Raw genomic sequence first — 13,470 nt, 5'->3', positions numbered from 1 at the left:
AGGGAACAAGTTAGGGACAGAAAGGCCCTTCTCTCCATCTTCACCCCACACCCCATGACCCTCCTAGCTTTTTATAATAAGATTAGACCGGCCTATCCCATTCCAAGCAATATATTTGGGAACAGATCTGAACAGGGAGACTAATTAAATGGAGCAAACTGCCCTCTTTAGCCAGGTATTGTCAGGTTGGGGGGGGTGGAGGGAGGGAGGGGCCAGTTGGGCCCTAGATTCAATTCTAGGGCGAACAGATCTCTTGGACTGACCTGGATCGACAGCCCATCCTGGCAATTAAGCTCAGTCCAACCTCCAGCATATCCCACCAACTTTGGCTGTTTTAGCCCAGCTGTTGGGTATGGAAGCCCAGCCTGACCCAAAATCACAGCATACAAGTCCTTTTTTAAGTCTCCGAGAAGCCAGATATTAATGTTCAATCTCCTACACACACACACACACACACACACACACACTCTTCATGCCACAATGTGTTTACATTTTTTCTTCTCCACAGTCCTTCCTCTGTTGAAGCCAATAGCCTGGGAACAAGAACATCCAGAGAAACCCTCAAGTGTTCCAGGGGTTACATTTTCCTCCTTCGTTTTAATGAAGACCAGGCCATAGGATCATTTCAAAAATTGAGCTGTAGTTGGTATAGCTGAGGAGGGACCGGGGGCCGAAAGGCCAGGGGCACATGAACAGGAAGGAAATTCATGCTGGCATCCAGGCCATTCCAAAATAGGCTGAGATCCAGCAGGCGGGGAGCAAGTCCCCTGTCTTGATATTCTGCCACAAGAGTAGTGCCAGTCCAGGGAACGTTTAGAGAGATCTCAGTCAGGCAAATAATTCATTCAAACCACTCCAAATGGACAAGACTGGGCATGCCACAATTTGCACATGTTATTTGCAATTCTTGGATATGGTTCCAAGTTTCAGCAATTACAGGAAGAAGGACTTGATGGCTTTGGGGTCCCCTCACCCCAAAAAGCTGCTCTCCTGGACATGGACAGAACATTTTGGGGTCTGGATAAAATTCAGCAATGCAAAAGATAATTTAATCATTTCAAACATTGGGCTTCATCATTTGATCGGGGGACTGAATGCACGGCATCGTAATATGTATTACCATAGCAAGTCACAGACATTTGGTGTTTGGGGATCCTGATATTTGCCCCGCAGTTCTACCTGTTGAGAATCCAGATATTTCCCCTTGGGGAGCACCTCCAGTTTTGTATTCAAACTTCAGGGAGAGGAAACACAGAAGATCTGGAACATGGTTTGCCAAGCAGTTCAGGGTGGAATATGGTATTAGCACGGGGGACAGCCAGACCTTCCTCCACACCTATGGGAATGTGATATTTTGCTAAACAAATTTCCTTAGGACGGTCCCGCCCTGCAACTTACAATTCTTTTTAGTGTTCTAAGAGGGTTCCAGTTGTGGTGAACTGCGGTTTACTCAAAAGCTGCTTTTCAAAGCAGGCCAGGAAAATGACGCTTTTGCTAATGCTCGGCATCACTTTCGACTGGGCCTCAGCCCAGGAGCATCACTGCATGTCTTCCCAATTTAGGAGGCCTGGCGACTATATCTTGGGTGGCTTATTCCCTTTCAGAGTTGCTCCTACCAACCTGTCCACCCAGATTCTGCCAGAGCTTCACAACTGTGGGAGGTAAGAACAAAGCCAGTAGAAGTGAGTTATGAGAGGCAAAGATCCAGGGTTTTTTTTAGGGTCCAGCTGAACGCTCAGCAAGGACAAATAAATACAGAAGTGCAGCAGCAAACTTTTGTTCTCAGTGACCGCCAACCACACAGCTACGGTCTTTTCCAAGCAAGTCCGTTCCATTCTTTGATTTTCTGACTTCCTGTCCAAAGGCCAAGTTAATCTTTGGGATGTTTTAATGACACTGATTTTGGTTTTAACTGCAATGATTTTACAGCTACGTTTTGCATTTTGCTTTACTGATGTAAGCTGCCTTGAATGCGTCCTTGAGCCGGAAAGTGGGCACAAAGCTAATAACAGATGTAGATCAAAGTTATTATATGCACGATTCATTGTGCAACATTTTTGTTATGTGTATTGTTTATGTAAGCTTCTCTATATAATTGTTTATAGCAAAATAGAAGCACGGTCAATATGATTATGGATTGTGCTTCTGCCAACCCTCAACCTTCTCTTTGAATGCCACCACCACCACCACTGGACAAGGAATGGCCCTTACCGGTGCCCACTGCTAACAGCAGGGCAGTGCCAGATGCTCCCCATTTTGCCACACAGGTTCCACCCAGCTGGCTGGATCTGGGCTCTGGGAATGAAGTTTGCCATCGAAGAAATCAACAACTCCACAACGCTGCTGCCGGGGATCGTGCTGGGCTATGACATTTACGACAACTGCATGGCACCCAGGCTGACACTTCAACCCAGCCTGCTGTTTCTCGCCAAAGCTGGCACTAGCAGCCTCGGGGTCCTGTGTGACTACGCAGGCTACCAAACGCGTGTGATGGCTGTCGTAGGGCCTCACAGCTCAGAGCTCTGCACGGTGACGGCCAGGCTGTTTAGCCTCTTTCTGATGCCACAGGTAATCGGGGTCTCCATAAGCGTCTTATAAGGGTCTCTTGGGGGAGCATTAGGAAATAAGGAGTCAGCCTAAGAACTCTGAATCCACTGAATCTGAATTCATGCAAAACTTAAACTGAGGACAAGTTCATTTTTGTCCTAGGAATATTGTATAGCACCTATCCAAACATGAAATGCAGTCTTTGATCCTGAAAATTCAGTGGTCTCCTTGCACTAACAGGTTTTCTTGTTAGAAGCAAACGGGTTGCAAGCAAGAAGGGGCCGATAACTGGATATTGACTATTCTTAATGGAAGTTAAACTGGTCGGTATTGTTCACCCTGTGACTTTGACAGTTTTTATTACCTTCCTCTCCCTCATCCAAGAATTCTTTTAAACTGGCATAGAACCATATCCAAGTCTTTATAAAAGTCAACCTGGAGAAGTGTTTGCCTTACAGATCACTAGAAACAGAAATGAGCGAGAAGTGATTACATTAAAAAAAAAAAAAAGCATACAAAAATTAAAACATTCAATTGCATTGAAAAAATTAAATTAAAAACTGACCTGGGCCATTTTGTGCATTTAAATCACCCTCTTTAATTAAATGCTAACAAACCCAAAATGGCCCAGGTCAGTATTACAGCCAGCTTCAGCCTAAGCAGGATCAGACCCAGCTAGTTTATGGATAAGGGACCACCAGGAAATGTTAGGAATCTAAGCTAGACTGAGCAGCTGAAAAATAGCCCCCCAAAAGGCAAGGGCCAATCACTTTGGTATTGTTGGCAGGAGAACTTCATGTCCCTATCTGTGAAATCCTCAGAAATGAAGCTCAACGCAAGGATGTCCTTAGATTTTTAAAAGGGGAGGAGTTTGAATAAAAAATTAAACGCAGACTCTAGTATTATGTAGCTGGGCATCTGCTTAGATGCACCAATGATCTGGGATAAGGCAGTTTGCATCATTCGGACACCCCCAACTGAATGTCTGATATGACTGTTGTCTTCTGGTTCAAGGTCAGCTATGGTGCCACCACCGAAAAGCTGAACAATGAGGGGCTCTACCCCTCTTTCTTCCGGTCAGTGCCCAGTGACAAAAGTCAGCTGGAAGCTATGATGCAGCTCCTGGTGGTCTTCCAGTGGAACTGGATCTCTGTGGTGGCCAGCGATGATGGATATGGCCGCGAAGGCCTCAGCCTCTTATCCTCCATGGTGGCCAACAAAAGCATCTGTGTCGCCTACGAGGGGCTGATCCCCTCAGAAATCTTGGAGCCCGGTTATCCAGAGCGGCTGAAGCAGATGATCCAGGCAATCAATGAAACCAACGTCAACGTTGTCATCTTGTTTTCCAGTGACCAGGCGGCTCGAGCCCTCTTTCAAATGTGGGTCAGGTTAGGCTTGGGCAAGAAGGTGTGGATAGGCACCCAAACCTGGGTAGTGTCTGATGCTGTCACCACCCTGCACCACATCCGCTCCATCGGGACAGTCATTGGCTTTGTCATCAAGGGGGGAGAGGTCCCTGGCTTCCAAGAGTACGTCCACAACCTCTTAGACCTGACCCAGGGGGACAGCTTCTGCCAGGCATCTCAGGCACAAGCGGAAGCGATGAGTGCCGACATTCAGGGGCCACCGTGTGAGCAGTGCAACCATGTTTTGTATCAAAATATCACAGCAGTGTTGGATCACCACCAGACGTTTGCTGTGTATGTCGCTGTGCACAGCGTAGCACATGCGCTCCACGAACTGCTGCGTTGCCAGAGCGGGCACTGTAGGAAGAGTAACCTCAAGCCTGGTGAGGTAGGTGAGATGGGGACCCAGCAGCACCACCTGAATGGCTACCGGTTGGGGTGGGGGGACAAGAGAGCAAGTGGTGCAGACGCGCAGATAGCAGTCGTTTTGTAACAGCACCCATGGCGTGGCCTGCCAACCTGAAAGAGCTTCCTGATCGGCTCCTTTGTAAACAGCCTGTTTCTGTAACGCAGTGGAAGAAAGCGGATGGGGGGAGAGAGGAAGCTCAGCTCCTTAGAATCACAGAGGTAGAAGGGTCCCCTGAGGCCATCCAATCCAACCCCCTGCTCAATGCAGGAATCCAAACTAAGACGGCTGTCTAGCTTCTACCGGAGCTTGTCCAAAGGAAGGGAACCCCCTCTCTCCCCTCCGGGTGTTGGTTCCACTGTTGAACTGCTCTTACTGTTGGGAAGTTTTTCCTAATATTCAACCAGAATCTGCCTTCCTAGACCATGCTTCTGTCTCCTGCACTCTGGGATGAAAGACATCAGGTTGTAGCTTTCTTCTGGTTCTTGATGTTTTCTCCTAAAGAGATGAGGAAGCTCTGCAAATCCAAAAGAAGCCCTATATAGTAGAGCAGGTCGAACAATCATCTCTAGGGATCCTTTCCCAACTCAGCTTCCTATTTTTCTCGGCAGCTGATTAACGAGCTGAGGAAGGTGAATTTCAGCATTGGCAACCAGGCGTTCCATTTCAACCAGGACCGCAGCATCGACTTGGGCTATAAAGTCATTTGGTGGCACTGGCGAGACAGCAGGATTGAGCCCATCATCTTGGGACATTTCAACCAAACGTTGCACATCAACAAATCCCTGGTTCAGTTTCACACCCCAGATCAAACGGTAAAAGGTTCCTCTTCACCAGAAAAATCCAATAAAGGAGATGCTCCTCCCAGCCCAAATCATTTCATTCCAATGGCGGGGGGGGGGGGGGAGGAACATAAATACCAGGCCAGCAGGGAAGAAAGTAAAAGATGTGCAAAGAGAACACAAAGAGGGCTGCAAGAAAAAAAGTCACCGATCCAAGTCTGGGAGGGGAGGCCACATAGGAATCTGAGCAGCCTTTATTGGAGATGGACCGGGAACAGTTCCTTCTCTCTCCTTCCCTCCAGGTGCCTCCATCCGAGTGCCTTACTACGTGTCCACCTGGGCAGATCCGTCAGATGAAGGGGTTCCACCTCTGCTGTTACGACTGCATTGACTGTGAGAAAGGCACGTTCTCCAGTTCCACAGGTAAGAAGAATCTCTGCCCACAACACAGTCCCTGCATCCTGGGGAGACCTGACAGGCAGACAGACATGTGGTAACCTTCTCCCTGAACACAGATGTTGTGTTCATCAGATGATGAAACCTGTTGCCTTACCTAATATGAACACCCAGCAGGCCGGCCAGCACAGGCGGTGGCTTAGAGCAATCTGCTGCTCTAGATGACCTCCCAAATCCCCCATGAGCCTAGGAGCTCAGAAATACATTTAAGGCATACCCTGCCAGGTAATCCACTGAGCATTACAAGGTCTGGCCCTTTCTGCTGCTCCTTCCTAGATGACTCCACTTGCAGTCCCTGCCCTGAGCACCAGTGGTCTCCCCCACGCAGCACCCGGTGCTACAGCCGCAGCGAGAAGTACCTCTCCTGGTCCGAACCCTTGGTTGTCGCCTTGCTGAGTCTGCTGATCCTCACCTTCGCTCTCACCTGTCTGGCGGGGGGGCTCTTCCTGAGATACCTCCAGACCCCTGCAGCACAGGCCACAGGGGGAACCACGTGTCTTCTGGCCCTCTTCAGTCTCGCCTTGATGGGACTCAGCTCCACCCTCTATGTTGGGAAGCCCAGTACGACCACTTGCCTCCTGCAGCAACCCATTTGTGCTCTCTGCCTCAACGCTTGCTTCTCCACCATCGCTGTCAAAGCCTTCCAGATCATGCTGGCCAATGACTTTGGAGACAGCCGCCCAAACGCCCTGCACTTTCTTGCACGGAGGCGGCCGTGGGCCGTGGTGGCCTGGTGCTTCCTGGTTGAAATCTTGCTCTGCACCGGGTACCTCTATGCTTCGCCGTCTCTCCTGGTCAAAAACTACAAACTCTTCTCCTCCCAAGTCCTCCTCCAGTGCAAAATCCAGTCCTGGGCTGCTTTTGCCATAATCCACGGCCACAACAGCTTCCTGGCATTTATCTCTTTCCTCTGCACCTTTATGGTGCCAGTTTCCCCGAAGCATTACAACCTTGCGAGAGGCATCACCTTTGCCACCGTCACCTACTTCATTACCCTGGTGGTCTTCATACCCACCTACGCTTCCGTGAAGGAAGACACCCAGCCAGCTGTGCAGATGGGCGCCATGCTGCTCTGCATAGTAGGCTTGCTGGCCACTTACTACCTCCCCAAATGTTATATTTTCTATTTGAAGCCAGAGCAGAACAGGCTAGACTATTTTCAAGATTACACCAAAGAGAGGCAGCAAGAGCAGAAATCCCAAGATTAGCTGCTGGGATGTTCTCTGAGACAGAAGAACTGCTTCTGTTAAGAATCAGAAGTCTAAACATATTATTCGTTTGGTTTTAAATATAGGAACTGTTTACTTCCCAGATCTGCACACAAGCATGTTCATCTGTGCAGATAGGGATATATAAAAAGTCCTGTTTTCAGTAATCTATTGTTGGGGAGGCTGTACCACTTCAGCTACAATGTTGAACTCTCGAGTGTATATCGAAAAGTAGTCTTTTCTTACATTACACTTCATTACATGCATTACTAGAAACAAGAGGAGAAAACTTCACTTCATTTAAACTTATTCTTCTGATTGCATGAAGTTGAACATGTACAAACATGCTAAGCTTTAATAAGTGATATACAGCCAACACGTCTTTTGTGATGGGGGTCAGAATTAAAGTGCAAACCATCTCACGCTGAATAAAAAAGAGCTTGGCCTTTTGCATCAGCTTATTTGAATTCTTTTCCTCCATCACTACCATCCCTTATGAACTTCCCAGAAACATTTGGATGATAAACGGGATACTCAAATTTGGTGTGAGGGAGAGTGACAGCGGGTGGAAGAAGATTGCTAATGAACTGGGTGTAACAGCCTCTGCTTTGCTACGGAGAGTTCCCAGGTCTGTTCTCCAGCTTTTCTAAGTAAGACTCACAAAGATCCTAGTGTAAATTCCCTCAGTTGTTCCCATTTTGTGCTACTCAGTTGCCATGGACAAGGTTGAAACAAGATACACTTAAAGAGAGCAGAAAAGTACAATGGGTTTGTCCTCCACCAATTTGAATGCTCAGCCACCTATCCTTTGCAAATGATGTGAACATTCACCCAACTCAGATTCTTCATGCAAATTCTTCCTTTTTGAGGTTAAACACAAATTAAACCCTGAGGGATATGCAAAAGCTCAGCAAATGTGGTGCTTAACTGGGTGAAGAATTTGTGACCTTCTCCCAGGTGTTGTTAGCCTCCAATACCCACCCCATCCCAGACAGCCAGGAGCAATGGGTTTCAGAGTCCACATTCTCTCCAATAGATTATTGGTGGTATTTTGATGAAGGAAGGGGAGGCTGACTCTCTAGTACCCGATTTAAGTCTCCAGGAAGCCTTGCCACTAAAGGCAGAGGAATGGAGGAAAATTTCAAGGACTTACTCCAAATCCAAAGCTAGGGATTCCTAGAGTTACAACTGAGGCGGTCAAAGCATTTCAACAATGGTAGAGATGCAAATGATTGGGACTAACTCTTTTAGCTAGGCAGCAGAGATCTCCACCCACATCGACAGACATGGGGCTTTCTGTTGAGCAAAATAAGTGACCAAAAATAACTAAAAAGTAAAGACATCTCTGAGGCTTGATTCCTAGCATCAACAGGGACCATCCATGTAGTTTTCTTGGCAAGAATATGGAAGTTGATGGATTTCCCCCCCTCCCCAACTTCCAAGTCTAAAACTATAGCTAGGGGTTTCTTGCTGGTCTTCCAGCCAACTACACACCAAGTCTGACCTGTCTTGGCTAGGGGCTGTCACTTGAGCTATGCTATTTTGGAAAGGACTTTAACATTTTGCAACACTGCACATCACTCTAAGGCCTTGTGACAGATCTGCACGCCCAATGTATATGGATATTTCAAGCACTGATCCATTCCATTGAAAATATTTCTGAAACACAGTGAAAGTTGAAATGCACACAGCATCTGCTATATGGGGGGGTGGGGATGGAAGCCTTTTTGCCTTTTCCTCAAATAGCATTTGAAGCATTAAGACAGTCTTATCAAAGAGGAGAAAACAGCAGTTAGAAATCTGCATGCTGATCACGAAACAAACAAATAAAAGACAGAGACAACAGAAATATATATATATATAATATCTCAGAATAAAATGTTGCCACCACCAATGAAGAAAAATCACGAAAGTGCATTTGTCACATAAAAGTAAAAGCTTTTTTTTTTTAGAGTTTAAAATAGCATTTACACATAAGCAGCTATATATTAACTATACAGACCACTGGAGTTTTTCATACAATATCTACAAAAAAAAAATTCAGAAAATGAAGACGAGATTAAAAATGAGGGGAGTGTGCCATTCAAACATCATCAAGAAATCAATCTCGGGTATGAACCAATGTTAGGATCCTTTAGAGTCGGCGGGCAGGGATTTCATGTCCTGCCTTTATTTCATTCATTTCTATTTTTTTTTTTTTTTGCTCGACTGTACATAGATTCTGTATGCATCATTCTAATCCCTGATTAGAATTAGGCTGTTCCTTTGACATTATTCCTTACTATTCAGTAAAATGCAACTTTAAAGGGGAAGAAGCAGCTAGCCCCAAACATTCAATTTCAATGTTTTTTCTCTGTGCCCAAGACAGGACTCACTAGTTGGGAAGAGAAAGGATTAAAGGCAAGGCAGAAAGGAGGTCATGCCCACAAAGGATGGCTGGCTTTATCCCATCACATCTGGGTAAAACATCTGGGAGATGGATCCCTCTGAAAAGAAAAGGTGAATATGCCAGAGATTTTAAAGGGGTAAACACGTCTTTTCAAAATAGTCTCTGAAACAATAAACTTAAACATGCTTTCCTCAATTAATTCATGAGAACTAGCTTATCCTGCTGCTGCCCAGCAAGATAAACTGACCATTTGGAATCACAGTACAATTCCTTCAAAAGAGTAACACCTACAACAGTTCGCCATTAGGCACAGTCCTCAAATATCCAAGTATTAGCCAGAATTGTTTAAAAAAACAACAGCAGCCCGTCAAGAGAACCTGTTTCACACCCACAACCATAGAGAACGATAGATAGAGAAAAACAGTGTGCATGGCATGTGTGAAAAATCAATGTGGGTGAGCAGTTGGGCACAGGTTCTCTAGCTACCTTGAAGGATCTCCTTTGATTAACAGGTCTGGAAAAACAAAGTCTCTCCAAGACCTTGGAACTTCATAGGGAGCCAACTGCCTGCCTGCCCTTGATACACAGGAGCAATCTAAGATCTGCCTTCACCAAGATGGTACCCACTAATTCCCATCATTCACATCCAGGGAGAGGAACACCACTTGGAAGGCATTGCAACATTCATACAGGACAAAACTGTCTTGTGACTCCCATTTACTTGTTCACAGCATCACATGCCCATATCCAGTGGTCAAACACGGAGGGGAGGCATGGAACAGGGAGGGGCACAGGTGGCTGGCTGGCGGGCATCTGAAACATTCTGTAACAGGCCTTACTCATTTATCCGCAAATCACCCTGGGATTTTTTTTTTCTTTCTCTCTGCCTTTTCACCATTTGTCATAGTTCGCTCACCTGGAGGCAAAGAGCATGCAGGTGATATGTCACACAAGTAGAGAACAACTTTGCCCCTCTACGTAATTCCCTCCCTCTTCTTATACACTCCTCTTCTTTCCTTCCTACCTTGATTGGGCTCTCAGAAAACCAGGTTCCCCAGATCTTCCACCAAAACCTATGCGCTCCCCTTCCCTGCAATATTCTTAACTCAGAGCAATTGGGGGGGCGGGGGGGGAGCCAATACCATAAAGAAATCGCAAACAATATCCAGATGCAAACACAGCCATGATAATTCAACGCTTAGAAGAGTAAAATTGGGAAAAACACACCATGTCGCAGTTAGAATTTCTCTAACAAGTGTCAACAAAGCCACACACTTTCTTGCCATCCAGCTTGACAACTTGGGTGGGGTTTGTTTGCATTAATGCTTCAGCTTTTTAAAATACACAACGCAGGTGCCACAGGAAAAGACCTCACCTGGGCCAAATCTTCTACAGAAACAGGAGCACCCCAAGAGATGCTTCTCCAAGGGAGAGCTTGACCATTTGCTAAGAGATCAGACAATGAAAGGGGAGTTTAATTATGTCATAGGAAGGCTGGGCCAGTCCCAACGAAGGGAAAATGGTGGAGAAAGAGGGAGGGAGGCAAGACACAGGACCGGTTTTAGGGTGTGTGACTGACAAAGGCAGCAATTCTCTTTCTGTCTAGAGCAAGGAGAGTGATGGATGGAAGACCACTTGGCAAAACTGCCTGTAGTACCTGCTGAAGCTCTACAATCACCAGAATCTTCTTTCGAGGTGTAAAATATGGAACCCAAGAGTTCCCGTTTTCGGAGGAGAAATTCAACCTGTTGAGTTTCTCACAAAACGGTTTTTCTTTCTTAAGGAAAAGACCCAGTATTGAACCAGGGTCAGAACGTACAAACAAAACCTTAATGAAAAAGAGCCAAAAGGAAGGCGGAAAGAACTTAGACCCACAGATAGATCTTCACCTATTGCTGCAATGGGGCCCAACAAACACACACAGACACACCCCAATCTCATAGCTCCTAGTTGTGTCGTCTTTATCCTCCTCATTGTAACTTTTTCCCCCAAGACTGGAAAGAAAGAAACCAGAGTATTCTTTAAAGGTGCAAATATGCAGAACCGGAGAATTGCGTGTTGCTTTTGTTTTTGTTTTTAAGTACTATATAAAATACGATCCCTTGATTAAGCCAAGGAGAACACAGTAAAATTGCACTGAGAAAAGGTGCCACGCATAACAAAGCTCATTAAGATATGTGGAGAAAACACCTATCAATCACATTCAGAAAAAGGAAGGGGAGGGGGAGGAAAAAAAGGGACGAGGACAAAATATGCCCGATTGGCAGATATTAACATCCTGGAATTGTTCTTCCCTGTTTGCTGGCAAAACACAATCAAGAGTCAGAAGGGTGTGACATGCAAAAGATTGTCAAGGGGGGGCGGGGGGGAGTGGGATCGGGTTTTTCCTCTCTTTCCCCGTTGCTTAGAAAGAAAAAAGTCCAGCGCCAGTCCGCCAACAGAACAGGGACCCTCAGCGCGGACTCTCTCTGAAGGCACTTCTGTTCACATAATGTCCACGAAGAACTCGCACGGGTTGCCCATGGCCTTCTGGAAGGACTGGCGGCTCCCGGTCAGTTCGGGAGGGACGGAGCCAAGTTCCCGCACTGGAGGTCCTCCGGGCGGCCCGCTGGCCGCGTAGACTTTGCCCCCCAGCTTTGGGAAATTCCCAAGAGAAGGCAGCCCGTATGAGTGGTGGCTGCGAGGACTTCTCTCACTGGGGGTGGCCGAGATGTGGCTGCGGTGGCTCAGCTGGCTGGGGGGCCGCTCCTGCCGCAAGACGCTCCCCCCACCCCCGCTCCAGGTGGCTGGGTCCGACCCGCTGCTGCTGCCGCCGGCTGATTTGCGATCCTTCTCCCGACTCAGGGCTCGCTGGCTGTTCTCACTGTTGCTTCGGTTAGAGCCGCTGCTTCTGCTTCCTGGAGGGAAGGGGAGGGGTGGCAAAAAGGAGAAGAGCAATCTGGATCAGGCCCAGGAGAAGGCGATTTTCACTGCTCGCCCAACCGCGGCTCGGAGCAAGAGAAAAGTCCTGGCGGAGGGCTGGTGGTCATAGGATTTGCAAAGCAGAGCCCGCGGGATGAATGCAGATGAAGATGCAGCATGCAGAAATGCTCAAAAACCGAATGGAAGCAGCAGCATGATTGCAATGTTGTGTTTGAAGGGGCTGTTGATGAAGCAAAGGTGGATCACGTAAGCGGAAAAGAAGAGACACCCTCCGGAAGCTGAATGCCAGAATAGTGTACTGTGCAAAATGGAGTCCCTGGGCTCCAAAATCCCAAGATTTTGGTAGTTTAGATTTACAGATGGGACCCTGTAGCAAAATGTTGCCCTGTGACTACCTTTTGGCTTTTTCTGCCCCTCCTAGCAAAATATCCCATTCTTTTTCAATAGCCACTCTGCTCTCAGAAGCTTGTAAGCGAGGTTCTCTCTCTTGGAGATGTTGTTCCCTTTGCTTTGTAAAAATAGGGGCTGCGAAGGAAAATCTTCAGGTTCCTATGCTCAGATGCCATGCCCAACGATTCAGAGACAGAGGAGGAGGAGAAGAAGGAGACTAGCTTTCTCTTGGGGATTGTGATAGGATCCCCAAGATCATTCCCAACAGAAAGCAGTTTGTTGACCCTGTAGCAGAAAAGCCCTTGACACATGACTCTTTCCTGGATGACTTTTCCTCAAGAAAAGAGCTAGAAAGCTTTTCCCAATCTCCAGCTACCTGAATTCCTTCTTTTGTCAGCTGCCAAGGAGAGGTCCCCCCGGGACAGCAAAATATGAAAGTTCAAGAGCCAGATTGTAATCTGCTTGCTCAACAGGATAGCTTTGCTGACCAGCTTCTGAAATCTCTGCTGAAGCAACCTCTCTCTCCCCCCAGAACTTTCCATGGTGCTGAAATGTCCACATAAGGTTGATGTGTGATTTAAAACTATTGACTAAGGACTTCTGGCCAATGGTGGACAGCTCCAGCTGCAACTGGGATCTGTTTCTGCCTTGCCAGGAATTCTGCAAGCAATAAGGCCAGGGCACACGGTGCCCAAAGCATTTTTTTTTTTTTAAATAAAAGAACTATAGATGCGGAGGAGAGGAAGTGGGGAGGAACAAGTTCAAAATTCCAGAGGAGGGGAGAAAGAAAAAGCATGAGAATCTATATGGACTGAAAATGAGCTTTTGAATGGAGGAAGAATATGCTTACCAATCCTTTATGAATCCTTCAGTCTAAGGCTTGCTCAGGATAAAACAAGGGAATAGCAGTCACCAAAAGAAAAGTTCCTCAACCCAAGAGAAATGTCATAGCAGCAACACCAAG

At 46.8% G+C, this 13,470-nt stretch overlaps 2 protein-coding genes across 4 annotated transcripts in view; one reads left to right on the top strand and one right to left on the bottom strand.

The window, feature by feature from the left end:
- The window catches only part of DVL1 (dishevelled segment polarity protein 1), a 63,512-nt gene that overhangs the window by 3,908 nt on the left and 46,134 nt on the right, over positions 1-13,470 (bottom strand). For 2 of the 3 annotated variants that reach the window (XM_088136737.1, XM_088136736.1), the window contains exon 15: positions 8,653-12,091. The exons of the other annotated variant lie outside the window; for it this stretch is intronic. In XM_088136737.1, the coding sequence (XP_087992863.1) occupies positions 11,679-12,091 (413 nt within the window). In that variant the 3' untranslated portion in view covers positions 8,653-11,678. Of the gene's footprint in view, positions 1-8,652; positions 12,092-13,470 lie in introns of those variants that run through there. 3 annotated transcript variants of the gene reach the window in all.
- On the top strand, positions 4-7,420 carry TAS1R3 (taste 1 receptor member 3). Its single transcript, XM_025173478.2, has 6 exons — positions 4-1,661; positions 2,268-2,568; positions 3,562-4,341; positions 4,971-5,174; positions 5,444-5,564; positions 5,874-7,420. Exons 1-6 carry the CDS (start codon positions 1,483-1,485, stop codon positions 6,803-6,805), a joined length of 2,517 nt encoding a protein of 838 aa, XP_025029246.2. The 5' UTR covers positions 4-1,482; the 3' UTR covers positions 6,806-7,420.

This window comes from Python bivittatus, unplaced genomic scaffold (assembly GCF_059951505.1).
Source record: "Python bivittatus isolate LINGU-HERP-01145 unplaced genomic scaffold, Pbiv_v1 ctg000090_np1212, whole genome shotgun sequence".
NCBI lineage: Eukaryota > Metazoa > Chordata > Lepidosauria > Squamata > Pythonidae > Python > Python bivittatus.
The sequence above is the reverse complement of the archived record's forward strand: the minus strand, read 5'-3'. Positions and strand labels throughout refer to the sequence as shown.